We start from the raw sequence: 15573 nt of genomic DNA on the forward strand, positions 1-15573 counted from the left end.
GGTCTGGAAATCATACGTTCTATGAAAAGTTACAGTAAAATAAAGTAGGAGTTTGTCCTTCCCTGCAGAACTCTTGCTGCTGCAGTTATATGCCAGATAGACAGGTGCAGACTTCATTAAAGACATAAATGCCATTCCACCCTCTTGAGTTTTCTGTTTTAAAAATATCACAGGTTTTGGTTGTTTTTTTTTTCTTATTGCTTCTCTTATTTGCTAAATTCTTGTGCTTGTGTGCCCGAGACAACACCTGGGTTTTGATGAGAGGATTGCTGCCATTTGACGTGCTTCCTGGAGGTTTTCTTTCCCCACATGAAGTGTTGCTATGAGTGTTGCTATGCCAGCTAAATAAGATGCTGTGAGGGGCACCGTGCTTTGCTCTGCCTCCCAGCTGGAAGAAAGTGGCGTGTATGCAGAGCAGCAGCAGGGGCTGTCACTGGGAACAGGTTGTTTGCAAGACACAGACTGAGGATCTGTATCCTGTTAGGCTTCGTAGGAGCACTGAAACTTCCTATTAACACAACATTTTGTCAAATTTGTGTAACTTTGCATTTCGTCACAGGAACATAAGGCACTGGTGTTGACTGCTGGATAATCTGTAGGAATGCAACAATTAAGATTTGTCATTATCCTTGGTGGTGCATATTGGAATATGAGGTAACAAATTGTCACATATGTTCCAGGACACCTTTGCACTATGCAGCTGCAAATTGTCATTTCCACTGTATTGAGACACTGGTGACAACAGGAGCCAATATTAATGAAACAGATGACTGGGGACGCACCCCTTTGCACTATGCTGCTGCGTCTGACATGGACCGCAAGTAAGAAAGCCTCTTTGTATTCCTTATGTAAAGTGTTTTGCTAAATCATTGTCGTTCTGTTCTCTTCATGATGTTGTGTCATTTAAGCAAAAAAAATGATCGCACTAGCAAAGGAATTTCTCTTGGATGTATGCATAACTGCACGCTGAGTTGCTCTGACTATAAGCCAGATCCCCAGATGATGTGGCATTAGAGCTCTACAGTTTACCTTTCATATAATGCACAGTTTTGCAGCCATTCTATCTTACTGAACTATTTTCACAACATTTTAGTAGTTTCCTCACAAGAGTAAGCTCAGAGAATTTTCTACATCTGCTTTTCCCAGACAGACTGCTGTGACAGACAAACATCTGGCCATTCTGACAGACTTTCTGGAAAAGATGGGATAGATCTATGCATCAGTGTCTCTCACTGTCAGAGCTGATAAAAGTACTCACCCTGTCCAAACAGGTTGCTTTATAGAGACTTTAAAAAGAGAGAGGCTTGGGGAATATGCTTTGGCAGAATGCCAATCCCCTTGTGAGAAAGGGGGAAAACAGCTGCAAAACTTAGAAATCCTGTGGTTAGTGACTGCAATTTTGAATTCCCAGATAGCTGCATATTTTGGCAATCTCTTCCTTATAACATACTTATAACTGTATAAAACAGGCTCAATTATCCTGTTAGTTGTCTCTTAAAACTGTTAGCGACCTGTATTTACTTTAGGTCATCTCATGCTTCTCTGTCTCCTTCCTTTAGACACTAAGGAAGTGTTTTCTTGGTTTCTCATATAGTAAGAGGTCTGGTAAAAATACATCTGGTTCGTTCCCAGCAGAATACCACCTCAAAGCCACTGCAGGAAAACTTCAGCTTAACTTTATGGTAGAGGTTTGGATGCCATACCAGAGCCTTGGTAGCTTCTTCATCATTTACTGTGATAATACTGATATAAAAAATGTTTTCCCTATCACCCTCAAACCTGAACAGTGCTGGGAAAGAAGGCAGCAGGATCTTCAAAGTCTGTGCTTGGCATTACAATCAGAGTAGGCTTTTGTAGGAAGGCTTTCACCACTGGCTGTTTCTAATTCTGTCTTACCAGGGTGAGTTGTTACTCGGGGTGTTAAGACTTTTGATTCCATGTGTGTTTTTCAGCTTTTGGCTCTTCATAGGTGAAGTTTTTGCATTTAAACAAGCTCTTGGTTAACCTAAGAATGTAGCTACTTCCATCATTAATTAAAAAAAAAAAGCTTACTTAAGTCACATCCTGAATATTGTCAGGAATATGTGGCCTTTATTTGCCCTCACAGTCCAAACCTGAATTGATTCTGATGTGGTGATGGTGTCTTCTCATTAAACTTCCCAGGTTGAGATGTTCTGGAAGAAGCCTTGTTACAGAGGTGAAACGCTATTTGCGGTCTGTTATTTTATAGGTCAGCATATTTTTTTTTTTCCCTGCTGAATGGCAAAAAACTCCCAAGGTCGGGGAATCTCAGTCCAAAGAACATTCATAATTATTTAACTTTGGATGTAGGCAGTTAATGAGCAGGGAGAAGTCTTGGTGTAGTGAGGTTGTTCTACTCTTTCAGCTATTTTGGTAATTGTTGTTGCTTATGATCTTCAGAAAGAACCCTTTCCTGCAATGGAAATCACAACAGCATTTTCATTAAATAGATGATTGCCGTTTCTGAGTATGTGCTGTTTCACCAGGTCATTGCTTATTCTGTTCAGGGAATCTTATTTTGGGATCTCACTGATGTGTAGTTAACTTAAAACAGATACAGGTAGGACTTCAGCAGTGCACGAGTACTGCCTTTGAGCTTACAATGTTAATATTCAGGGGAGTTATTTTACTAATAATGAAATTTTCTCTGAGTCAGTGGACATCAGGCAGACCCTGGGTTTGTAGAACAACCATTTGTTGCTAGCAACCACAGGAAGAATTTTAAGTCTTGATATTACAAATGGGAAATTGCATATTAAAGAAAGAATGTACTGTTCTGCAGAATCCAGTCTGGAATTTGCATGTTATATTGGGATTGAAATTAGTAAACTGTCCTTCTACAAACCTTTCAAGCTACTAAACCATGATGATAGCAGTTTGTAAATGTATTGTGTTAGCCTTGGTGGCCAGGAAAGATCATAATCACAAGCTCATGATTGTAGGATCACAAATCATAGTCTTCTGTCTGCCATCCATCCAGCTGGGAAGCACAGGTGCCAAAAATGATCCAGCTGTGCAGGAATATGAAGGGATGTTGAGCTTTTTGAAGAATCTAAAGAATCTAACTGAGAGATCTGCACAGTGCTGCCAAGATATTTCACAGAAAGTGAGGGGAGTCAGCAACACAGCTAATGCAGATTCAAGATAACTGATTTAGTACCAGTGATTAAAGTTTCTCTAAATCCTAAATGCTAGAGAAGAACGAGCAGATTACTGTAGGAAGAAGTAGCTCTGGTAATCCCGACTTCCTCTGTGCAAAGGAAACAAAATGCACAACATTTCTTTGGGAGAAACAGAAGGATTCTAGAAAGTGATGACCAAACTGTTTCTGATCAAAACCAGAATTTTCTGGTGGGTTTTTTTTTTTTTTTTTCTGGCATTGACTAGAGGGACAATAAACTACCATGTTTTAGTTATCTCCATAGATTGCAAAACTTATTAGCTGCAGACCCATGCAGTACACTCATTTAACTTGTATAATTCTTATTGTTGGCTGGAGGAGGTTGGCTCCTTGAAGAGGGGATTGGGGATGGGTGGCAGACTGCATCAAAATCACTGGTATGGTATCTTGAAAATAAGTTACATTTTTCTGTCCTCTGTGCTAAGAAGAAAGAATATTTTAGGTAACTCCCATGAAAATGCTGAAGAACTTGAAAGAGCCAGTGAGATGAAGGAAAAAGAAGCTGCATTGTAAGTTTGGTGTCAGTAAAGCAGCTAGACTGTTTCTGGAGAACGCCACTGCTTTGGGCTGCAGTTTACACTCTGCTTTTGCTCATTCATTGCTCTGCTAAACACAGTGCTTGGCGGGCTCACCTAAAGAAAAAAACCCTCTGTTCTCTGTGTGCATATTCCCCTCATATTTCTGTTTCTGTGCTTGTGGGTGTTTCTTAACTGAAAATGTACTGCTTCACTAATTTAATAATTCTTCAGTATCATGTGCTGACTTATTTTAATGCTCTGCACTGAGTATATATGTTGCAAAAAGAAGTAGCCAATGGCTTCCTTAATGTATTTACTGGGACTGACATTTTCATCTAGCTGCTTAATGATTTTTTTGTTTTAAAAATGCCCCTTTTCACGTGACAGCCTTACATTCACTACAAATTACAAGCTGTGGAAGAAAGTACTAGTAACAAAATGATAATTTCTTGATGGTATAAGAAAAAGTGGCAGGAGCTGTAAAGAGCATAAAGGGATCCTTTGAAAAATACATGATTTAAAAAAAAAAAGCCAACAAAGAAGAAAATATATTTGTGTATGTACATGCCAGGAAATTAACTTAGTTAAGTCTATTTTTCAACTTGCCATAGTGCATGTTTGGAGACCAGTGGTTTGATCTATGAGTTTTTATGTACAGTAGTAGCAAATCTAGGCTGTTTACATCATGGTACAGAGTTGTGTAGTTTTCTTTCCGGCTTGGAAGTAGAAAATTATTATGTAATCTAGAGTAGCCACAAAGGTTGGGTTGAAGATTGTTTTTTATGAAGATCTCAAAAAATGAGTGGGGACTTCCTGTTTTTAAAAATGGTGAATGTGGGGAGCTGTTGGTGAAAAGAGGAGAACTTGTAAGTGATTTGAGGTGCTGCTAGAAATACAAAATTAACTGCCAGTTTTCAATGCCACTCCTAGTTGCAAGTGAGGGATGAGTCTGTTGAATATTGTGAGCTCTCATTTAAACAAGTGAATTGTCCACAGGTGTCTAGAGTTCCTTCTGCAAAACGATGCCAATCCATCCATCCAAGACAAAGAGGGGTACAACACTGTGCATTACGCTGCTGCATATGGGCACCGGCAGTGTTTGGAACTGGTGAGTGCTCAGACAATTCAGAAGTCTCTTGTCTGCTGATATATATCTATATCTATCTATACATCTGTGTATATGCTAGTATTATGAACTCCCCTGATGGTTACTATTTGAGTTCTTTGGATATTCACAAATCTGTGAAAACCTGCAATATGGTGCAGTAAACTCAAATATATGCGACCAGATGTATCTTAAAAACATTTTAATCTTGATAGTCCCGTCCTTGTTCAACAAGCTGGTGCTTAAATGTTGTCTTTGAGTGGAGTTTATGTGTGCTTAAATTATTTTTAAGATCAAAATATTCCCAGTGTATGTGTATGTGCCAGTAGTAAGGGATAGTTCCCAGTGCATGACGATGTATGTGCCTTTTCTGCAGCTGGCATTATCATCTGACTTGCAAACTGAGAGAGTAAATCGTTTTTGTCAGCTGCATATCTGCAGTGCCTTTTTGCCTTTAGTGAAATAATAGCAGCATTGATAAAGTTACCATAATCAAGATTAACTTTATATGCAACCTAATATCCTGGGCCTGAACGATTAGAAATTGCATCTCATAAAAAGCCAAAATTTTTTAGCCAAAAATGGGATTTGGGAGATGTATAGTATGGATTTATAGAAGTTTATGACTTGCAAAAATAAGTTTCATTAAATGGGCTTAACCGAGCTGCTTGATGCACAGGGTGATCCAAAATTATCATGTCGCATATAGATAGGCTTTAATTGCTTTTACAAAAAAAAAAGCTCTCATTAGAAAATGGTATAGATATTCATGCTTTAGTAAGAGCACTGTGTGCTGTTTAGTGTTTCATGTTGTTTGGTTCTTTCTTTCTTTGTTGAAGAGTTGAAGTACTTAATTATTGAAAAGGAGCCCAGCGCAGCACATGCTGCTTGCACACCACATTTATCAGTTACTGCCACCACAGGAGAAATACTGCAGCTGTCCTGCACCAGGGTCACGACAGCTAGGAAACCTTCACCTGTAATTACGCCAGGGCAGCCCTGGGTCAGAATCTCAGGTGGGATGTTAAGCCTTTTTAGCTCCCACCCGCAAGCATGTGTATTTAGGAAGCTTAAAATATCACTGCTGCTTTGTTGCTTGTGGCAGTGAGTTTGGCCTTTCCTTGTTTAAAGCCTTTTCCTAAAGCTGATCTCTTGTGACTGCCTGTGGGGATGAAGGGGTCCTCAGCTGAGCTTGCTGCCCATCTGGAACAAAAGCAAATGTTCTTGGTATTTGTAGGGTTTATATATAGAGTAGCCTCCTCTGTGCTGTGTCCAAGCCTATGCTTGTATGGCCACAGCCATGCGTACTGCCGCCTTACCCGTGTCTTATCACCAGATTCTTGCATGACTTGCATGAGCAGAGATCTTTATAACAGCACCTTCCCTAGGGAATTCTCTTTCAGCCTTCACATCACGGTTCCTGTGTGCTGTGAGGCCTGAAGCAGGCACAGAGCAAGGTCTCCTCTGTTGTCTTTTGCTTGCTGCTGCGCACGTTTGCTGGCAACGTATCAGTTGCAGACGATGTCCTGCTATCGAGCCCCAGTGTTGCTTAAGCTTGCTAGGCAAAAGGAAGAGCTGGAAATCCAGTACGTATCGGAGGTGTTGAGTTTTCTTTTAATATTAGAGGGTGAAATGCAAACTGTGGGCTAGAGGCAGCTGTGCAGCAAGTGTTCTGTATTGGGACAGAGAAATTAAATGTTTTTCCATGTCAGTCTTCCCATATTTGTGACTACAGCTGCCCTATAGAAACCCAAGGCCATTATTTGCAGAGTTATAGTCATATGGCTGTTCTGTGTACACTGGTGAAAGAAAACTGCTGTGAATTTTAGCCTTTTGTTTGCAAAGGGCCAGTATTGTGTACTAGGGTGTCCACCTGAAAGTTTTGTGGGACCAGGATTTTGCTATTGGTGTTTAGAAGTTGACAGGCATCTCATTTTCTCTCTGGAACACATGAGCTAAATGTATTAGAAGGCATTTGTGCGCGATCAACAGTAGGACCAAGGCTTGTCATCTTTTCACTCGCTGTCAGAAGGTGATTCTGTTTTGTTCATGTGTGCAGCTATCCCTTAGCTGCAGTAAGTTACAGAGTCCTCAGTTTAATAACTTTGTATTTGATAATAGTGACTATCTAACTGATATAGGCACCACCATTACACTGATTTTTTTTGCATTGCTTGGATTCAGGGTGGCAAAAGAGTCAGGACCAAAGTTTTGAGTAGCTTAAAGGTAATGGTGCCGTGGGCATGAAATGAAAACAATCCTGCCTAGGTTTATTCACTTATTCCAACACGAGACTCCCAGGTGGTAAGACAATTGTTGATTCCTGTGCTTCATCTGATAAAGTGTGTCGTCTATAAACATCACTATCCTGTGATGCAATCAAAATGGTTTTGAGAGAGTTGTGGTTGTCTGTGGCTGTTTGAAGACTGTGTGTAAAAGCTGCAATTAGAATTCGTCTGGCACAGATGGAAAGGAGCCTCACTGTCTTGTGAGGGTGACTGGTGGCTTGGTCACAGTTTATTGCACTCTCTCTGGTGGCCCTATGACAAGGACTTCATCATGAACCATGATCTTTATTTCTGGTAGCTATTAACCACATTGACTGCTCTAGTTATTCATGATTGAATGAAGCATCCACTAAGATTTGATTGCTTCTAGGCATGACTTTTATCTAAAGACCCCTTCTTTTCCACATAGCAGAGAGAACAGTAAGTTATCAAATACCATCTTAGTCCTGAAGCCTTCTGTTCATCAGTTTTGAAAACTAAACCAATGGAGATCAAGAAAATTGGCAACACTGTTTGCCTTGTTTCTCTCTCCTGAGCCGCACCAGGCTCTCCTCAGTAATGATGGAGGCAGCTGCCGATTCCAGTTAATGCTGCAGGTTGACTTGGTGGGTTAGTGTGCAGAGTAGGCGCACGAGGACAGCTGGTTGTGTCTGAGGAGTACTTGGCTAGTTTTGGTGCTGTATTTTGTAAATACATTTTTCTTGTTGTTTTTCTTGTCTTCAGTGCTAATGAAAAGTAAAATAAGATTCACAGCATTTCTAGTTGTTCTTACTCAAGGAACAGTGGGAGCCCAGCAGCATTAATTCCAGTGTAAATATGTCTGGAGATAGGCAGGGAGATTTTTTTATTTTGGTTTCCCACGTGCAATAACAGAGAGAACTTGCTGTCTTTCTTAAAAGTGCTAACTTCAAACCAGTAATTTGTATGACAGGACCTCTGACATACAGAATACTCCTCCTAAATTATTTCCAGTCCCTTCCATCCTGAAGAAGGTATTTTCAGGCAGGATTATTGAAATAACAGGATTATTTTTCAGTGCCAAATTAACTCTTTATTTTACTGCTTTATCCCTTTGGTAAATATTTTGGGTTTATTATTGATAGGTTATAGATGAAAATATCTAGGAATTGTCTTTCCTAGAACAAGACAGTTCTTTATGGGCATAAAACTGTTAGAGGAAAGAGTACATATAGAATATAAAGCTTTAATTCTGATCAAAACTAAAGCAAAGTGAGTGCAACAATGAGCATGAGTAATGGTTACTAGTATTTCTCTGCATGCACAATACTGAACTTTGGCAGAATGTTAGGGAATAATTTCAGTGTTCCAGAATATGTCAAGTTTATAAAAGACCTTGTAAGATTATTTTTTTTCTTCCCCTTTCCTTCCTGGCTTTTATAACAGATATCTAAAATAGCTTATTTCTAAATAAATGGTCACTTTAAAAAAAGTCAGAAGAAGACACAGTATCCAATGGACTTCCCTTTGCTGAGGGATCTGATCCGTGCTTTAAGCACTGTAGCTTCTCAGCATTACAAAATATGTGCATGTTTGAGTACAGTTTAGGAAAGGCTGGTTTATCTACAAAAAATTTTTTTTTTTTTTTTTTTACTTTTGTGTTTATTGTGACCTCAATACCTTGGCCAGAATTTAGCGCTTTTTTTTTGTTGTTGTTGTTTTTGGGGTTTTTTTTTGGTGGGGAAAGGAGAGTTATTAGGAAAAATAAGGATTAAGAGTGAAAAGGTCATATCGTTTGACCGAAACAAATAAAATTTATGGTTTTATGTTCAACCAGAGAGCTCGATTGCAGATGTTTTTTTCCTGGAGGACCTTTAGGTTGCCTGGGATATTAGTGGGGTAGTTGCCCTGCAATGAATGACGTGATGTTGCTAAAAAGAGACAAGTGGAAGCAGATTCTTGAATTCTTTCTCCATCTATAAGAAGCCATTCATAAAGGCTGAATGGTGGGCATGTGTGCTCACAAGCAACTGAAGCTCCCATCTGCTTTCCTCCTTCTAAAAATAACCTCACGTTTATTTAGGTTGGGACTGACTTCTTTGGTGTTTGATAGTCAGGGATGTCATTCATGATTGCTAGCTGGTATTTTAGAGCTGATCACATCACCAATCTACTTTGAAAAAAAGAAAAATATGGTGGTTTTTTTTTCATTGAAATGATCTCTTATCACAAAATCCTTATTGATGTGAAAAGAGTGAGATTTAGATTGTAATTTCACACTAAAATTCTATCTGGAGAGCCAGTCAAGCACTTTGTGCTGGTAAAAATAGGTTTCTGTGCAGTGTTAGGGCAAACAGAATTAAATGCCTGTCTCCTGTACTGAAATATCTTCCCTGACTGTAAGAACTGATGGTTATTTTTTCTTTTTATTTGCTCTTCTCTTTATTCCATTAGCAAATGAAATTCACTCTTTGGCTAATAGAAATTGAATCAGCAGAGGGGGATAATTCATTTGAGGATGGGAGGAGAGCATGGTTTAACTGAAAACCGTGTCCAAAAGAACAGGCGAATCTCTGTCTGCCTGCCTGAAGCAAGGTGATGCGCACAGCTCTGTCTGTGCCAGGCAGAAGAGGCAGAGGGAGATTTCCAGCTAGTGGGCGGCCATCTTGGCTGGGCCATGGAAGGAGAGGCTGAGTCTGAAGAGAAAGAAATCACCTTTTATTAGACTTGCTGTTACCACTGGGAAGTAGTTAAGCTGTGCCTTCAAACAGTTGAACATGGGCACGTTAGCCCATGGGGAAATTGAAATCACAGACCCTATAAATCTTTGATGTGGCTGCTACTAATTATATATGTCTCTTATCAACAAGAATTTGTTCATTCATCCATCTGAGAGCAAGACACTGGTAATTAGTGACAAATGAATCACAAGCGTGGTTGGGATAGATGTTAAAAAGCCTTTTGCCACATGGGGATCCGGCTTGGATGCTTGTCCAGCAGCAGCCCCTGGGCCACCTCCTGTCCTGAATCTCTTCGTTCAGGGGATTCGTTCTGGGTTTTCTCCTTCGTGAATGACTGTCCATTTCCGTGACCAACACCCTCTTTCTTAAAGGGAGTGTTTAGTTAGTAACCACTGGTGATAGTGTTTTTTTGTGGTGAATGACTTCATACCTGTGTCTGAGAACTTTTTCCCCCACGTGGAAGCTCCTTTATTAGTGGAGGAAGCTCAAGGTCGTTAACTTGAGTGACTCTAAAAAGGAAAAGAATTTAGGAACTTAATGCTTGAAAATAACTTTAACAAACCTAACTTGTCAGTCCTAGAATCACCTAAATAATGGTAGATTGATACTTAAATTGTGTTGTCAGCATTAGTGCAATATGTACCCACTGGTTAAATGATCAATAGGAACCTATATATGCTAGATATGGCAATATATTTTGGCTTAGATTTTATATTTTAGAAACTAGGTAATTTTGATCCTAAAAATGTTTGCTAGAAAGCTAATCCTGCTTGTAAACCCCATGAGTGCAGGAATTCACCATTTTCTTTGGCACCCTGCTGGCACTTTGGCTTGTAGGGTAGGTGTACTGCCTAGCGTCCCTGAGGTTTATTTTCTGTCTCTCTGACAGATTTTGACTTTTTTTAGTTTATATTTATTTTCCTGGGATGGAGAAGCAAGGCACTTAGATCTGCTGTCTTCTGACAGAGAATAACAAGGCCATTGCAGAATTGCAGGAGACAGTTGTCCTTTAGTTTGGAGAGGAGTCATGGACTTCTGCCATTGCCTTAAATACCTTGTCTGTGAGTGTGTATCTGTGTGTGTTGTGTTTAAATGTAAATGTGTGAAGAATATCTGACTCTCTCTTATCTACTGAATCCAATGAAAAGGGCATTTGATCATGGCATATGGCATTGCGTTAGTCCATATAGCTCAGAAAGAGCTGTGGGCACTGGGACTTTGAGGGTGTAATCAGGCTTATTTATAAAAGGCAAGATGTTTGCCTCCATGAGCAGACTTTTAAGAAGAAACCGTCACTGGTTTATCGGTATTTGTAGGCTTACAAAGCAATTTAACTTCATTAGGTAAAGTCTCACACAGTGTGTGTATTTTGTATCTGTATATCTGTATTTTGTCAATTGAGTAGGTTGATCTTAAACATTCTCACTGAACATTACTTTCCTCTTTCCTCTCCTCCCTTACGAAGTAATGCAACTGGTATCTATTTACAGTGGCTGTCTGACAGGAGGCACTAGTCCCTTTGCTTCAGGAGTATTTCATCCATCGGTGCACACAGGATCAGGTCTTGCATTATGATTCTGCTTGGGCAGCGCTTGCAATGCAGTTTACAGGAAGAATAAAACAAAAAAAAAAACAAGGAACACTTGCAGATTACCATTATACTTGAATATTTATGTCTTTAATTATTCTAATTGACATTTTTAAATAGATTGGAAGCAAAACTCCATTGGATATAGTGAGTAAATGAAAAATGATTGCATGTTTTGTATTTTCATTGTTATTTAAACTTCTTATATTATTTTGCAAATCCTTACATTCACTCTGATAAAGCCTGAACGTGAAGAATCACAACTCTTAATTAGCATGCCATGTACTTCAAACCACTGCATGTGTGCTGCTTTCATTACTGTTGGATTTTCTTCTTGCTGTTGCTTAGAGGCTCAAGCTTTGCTGGGAAGTCTGTTGCTTTTCCTCAGTTGGTCTTAGGAGCTGTGAGTCCAGTGCACGTACCTGACTGGCATGACACTTTTCTGGATGTTAAAGTAACTTTGCATTTGGTAATGTGAAATGGAACCAACGCTTGTCTGTTTTGTGGAAGTTTGTGACCAATTTCAAAGTGGTTCAGAGAAGAAATGTAGATTACGTGTCTTCAAGTGAGTCTAAATTTAAAAAGCATTTGTGTGTATTTCACAGTAGAGGCACAAATGAGAGAACAGCAGCAAAAATACCACTGAAATGCACATTTTAAAAATTGTCTGTCACTGTATTTCACCAGCGCTCAAATTTTCCAGCTAAAGAGGAAGTTTTTTAAGGATAGTAATTTCTCTAAATAAAAGCCTTCCTTTACCTTTTACACAGGTGTATGAAATTTTGCTAAACTTTCACTGGGTAAGAGAGTCCTTAAACCAAAGTATGAAGCTGAGGTAGAATTTCTGGCCAGAAACATGACATAGGTGATTCGAGTGTGAAAGTTCAAGGTTCAGATCTCTGCCTTGACTGACAAAGAAATTGAACTTCTACATCCTGGGAAGTGACCAGCATTTTATGGTGGCTGGTACTTGGTAGGATCTCTCACTCTCATTTGGAGCTGTCCTGCTTCACATAAATACTCACTGGGTGAGAATCTCCTATGTAATCCAGTGAGTATGGCACTCATATGGCTTAATGTTAAATTATTTTCATAGAATCATAGAATCATAGAATAGTTAGAGTTGGAAGGGACCTTCAACGGTCATCTAGTCCAACCCCCCTGCAAGAAGCAGGGACATCCCTGACTAGATCAGGTTGCTCAGAGCCTCATCCAGCCTGGCCTTGAACAATTCCAGGGATGGGGCATCCACCACCTCTCTGGGCAACCTGTTCCAGTGCTCTACAATTCTCATTGTAAAAAATTTTTTTCTAATATCTAATCTAAACCTACCTCCTTCTAATTTTGTATGAACTGAAAGAGCTCCAACAAAGATTAGTGTCCCACGTGAGGACAACCAGTAGCCTGGAGGTCTGTTTGAATTTTGAGGTTTAGGTATGTTTAAAGACTTGAGTGTTGTTCTCATATATGCCAGGTAAGTGTCCTGCCTGCATGGTGGTGACTGCTCTGGTAGGGTATTGGATATTTAAACTTTGCACTGGAATTGCTGCATGGAACTTCTAATATATTTCTTCAGACTCAATCTGCCTAAGCTCTTGCGAAACAATTTCCCCCTGAGGATAGGTTTGTACCACTTCACCTTTGAATAATTCAATCAACAATAATTCTGAAATTTTAAAAAAGTGTGTGCGTGGTCTAAAGCAGTACGGAGGTTAATTCTATTACTCTTTTTTTTTGTCTCATCTGAAACAACAGATGAGAGTCTTCAATCTTGTGCTTGTTAATTGCTGGAAAAGCCTTTATTCAAAAGAAGCTGCTGCTGGTATGTTTTCCCCCAGTAGAGACAATTATCTATTCCAATTTATCAGGAAATATGAGATTCAGAGCTACATCCTAGCTGATATATTTTTATTCAGTTCTGAAAGTGACATTAAAAATTGTTACTAATTGCCACTTCTGGATGACCTTGTAAGTGATAAGCTACACTGCTATCTAATTATTGCAGAAGAGCAATGTTCAAGTATTGCTTTTGTCTTAATTGCCTTTTGATCAGTTCTTCTCGTGTGTGAGAATTTCTGAATGCTGTTTGCTTAATAACCTTTCACACTAAAGGCCATTTATAGATTGTACACATCATCTAATGTGTTGCCATTTTACAATCGGTATTAATAGCACCAAACTGAAGAAGTTCATTAACAGTGCAGGAAGTATGCATGTTGGAATGTAGAAGTTGTCTTACTCACTAAAATAGTAAAACTCTCAAAGAGAAGTCACTTTACCTTCAGTGGTAGCTAGATCAAACCTTTGACGTAACTACCAGTAGTGCGCTGGCTGTGCCTAGAGCTGTGGGTGCATGGCGGCTTGTACAGAATCACGCGTTCTGTGCTCCTTGAGGGTTTGAGATAGCACCCATCGTTACAGTATCTGTGGTTTGCAGTTGCTTCTGACATCTTCCTTTTGCAAGTGTAAAGGTATTAAACTTTCTATGCATGATCAAAATATTATCTCCTTTTCTGCTTAATGGTAATTTTAAATTACTGAGATGCTTCATGAAGCATTTTTTTTTTTAACCAGAGCTGAATTTTAAAATATATTACAGTCAATAAGGACAATCATAAGAACTACCCTGACTCATTAACTGGCATATCTGAATCTCAAAAAAAATTAACGGAGGAGGGAAAAACCTCCATAGCGTATCGTCCCATATAATCCTTTATTATAACCACAGAATAAAATCAAGCAATAAAGCCTCTTATGTCTGTAAATACCCTTCCCATACAAATAAAATAAAATTGTGACAACTGTAAATGTTATTAATCTTTGTTCAGAGCTGGGGGAGAGAAGACAGTTTACAATAGCAGCCTTGAAGTGCTATTAGTTTGAAATAATAGAACTGAAGAACTGACATGTTTTATCTTCCTTTGTCTGCATCTCACTCCTAAAGCATTCAAGTTCCTGATTTTGGATGTGAAGAAGACTTTACAAAATAATTACATACAGTTTTAAATAGCACTGTTATGGGAAGTGAAGGGGTCATGCTGGGAATTTCCAAGAGGCAGAAAGAGAAGTAAGAGTATCCTTGCCTTCTAAAAGGTTATAACCTAAGCAGAGAAAACTGTGCCTACCAATTTCACTTGCAGTGTCTTAAAATCTGCGAACAATCTATATATAGAAATGTAATCAGCTAAAAGACATAATTTCAATGGCACAAGAAATTAGAAATGAGAGATGCTGGGACATTCTCCAGTCAGCCACCAGTAACCATAACCTGTTAGTAGTTCATGCTTACTTGTGTGTCTTCAGTGAAATATGATACATACCTGCTTCTAGCAGGCAGGTATGTATCGCAGCACAGCAGACACTTGGATTGCTCTGCGGGGTCTAGGTTTAAGCTTCCATTGCTGTCAGGGTAAATGGTTTTGAGCAATAAATTCACGTTTCTAAAAACAGATGCAACTGTGGCTAGCTTCTTACAAGTATACTTAAGGTGGAAGCATTATGAGGCTAAAGGCCTCCAAGGACACACTATTTTATGTGTTCTTATATCTTATAACAAGTATCTGTAATTTACTGTAACTGCATTCTTAGAACCATAGAAACACTGTTGAAACTGGAGAATTGCTTGGTTACTTGGACCTGGTACTTTTTGTCTCTTTGTACACGACATTTATCCTTCAGATTACTTAGTCTTGTTATAAAGCTGTCCTTGACAAGGCATACTAAAAAAATAGTAGTACTGTGTCTTGAATCTTCCTGTGCTTGCTCTCCTTTAAAATTTCTCTTTGTGCACTGTCTAGCTATGTATCTGAGAGCTACCAGGTTTACCATCAAATTCTTGTTTATGCTTGACTTTATGATGGAGACATTCAGCCTTATGAGTAATAAGCTCATTAAGCCTTGTCTGCATCAGCCTAAGCTGCTTTAACTCTAAGACATGGAGATGCCTTTTGTGAGGGGCTCTCCAATCCCACAATTTGTTCCTTTAGAGCCTTAATTTTGTCAATTTTCTGTGTGGGTTTTTTCATCTACTTGAAAAGCAATTATCTACCTTGTTCCAGGAGACTTTGGGAGTCTTCTGACAGGTTAAGGGAAGTATTTCCTTGTTAAGATTTTGATCTTGGAATTTCAAAAGATGATGATAAATGTAATTAAAAGTGATTAAACTAGTCTGCT

The 15573-nt window shown here is 39.1% G+C and overlaps 1 protein-coding gene across 6 annotated transcripts in view; it reads left to right on the forward strand.

The window, feature by feature from the left end:
* Nucleotides 1-15573, forward strand: part of ANKRD44 (ankyrin repeat domain 44) — a 140989-nt gene that overhangs the window by 101016 nt on the left and 24400 nt on the right. For 2 of the 6 annotated variants that reach the window (XM_086750712.1, XM_086750716.1), the window contains exons 14-17: nucleotides 681-821; nucleotides 3628-3711; nucleotides 4717-4828; nucleotides 11521-11547. In XM_086750712.1, the coding sequence (XP_086606838.1) occupies nucleotides 681-821; nucleotides 3628-3711; nucleotides 4717-4828; nucleotides 11521-11547 (364 nt within the window). The remainder of the gene's footprint in view (nucleotides 1-680; nucleotides 822-3627; nucleotides 3712-4716; nucleotides 4829-11520; nucleotides 11548-15573) is intronic. The other 4 variants (XM_086750715.1, XM_086750717.1, XM_086750713.1 and 1 more) reach the window with 3 other exon arrangements.

Source organism: Chlamydotis macqueenii, chromosome 6 (genome assembly GCF_036417535.1).
Source record: "Chlamydotis macqueenii isolate bChlMac1 chromosome 6, bChlMac1.mat, whole genome shotgun sequence".
In the NCBI taxonomy this organism is placed as follows: domain Eukaryota; kingdom Metazoa; phylum Chordata; class Aves; order Otidiformes; family Otididae; genus Chlamydotis; species Chlamydotis macqueenii.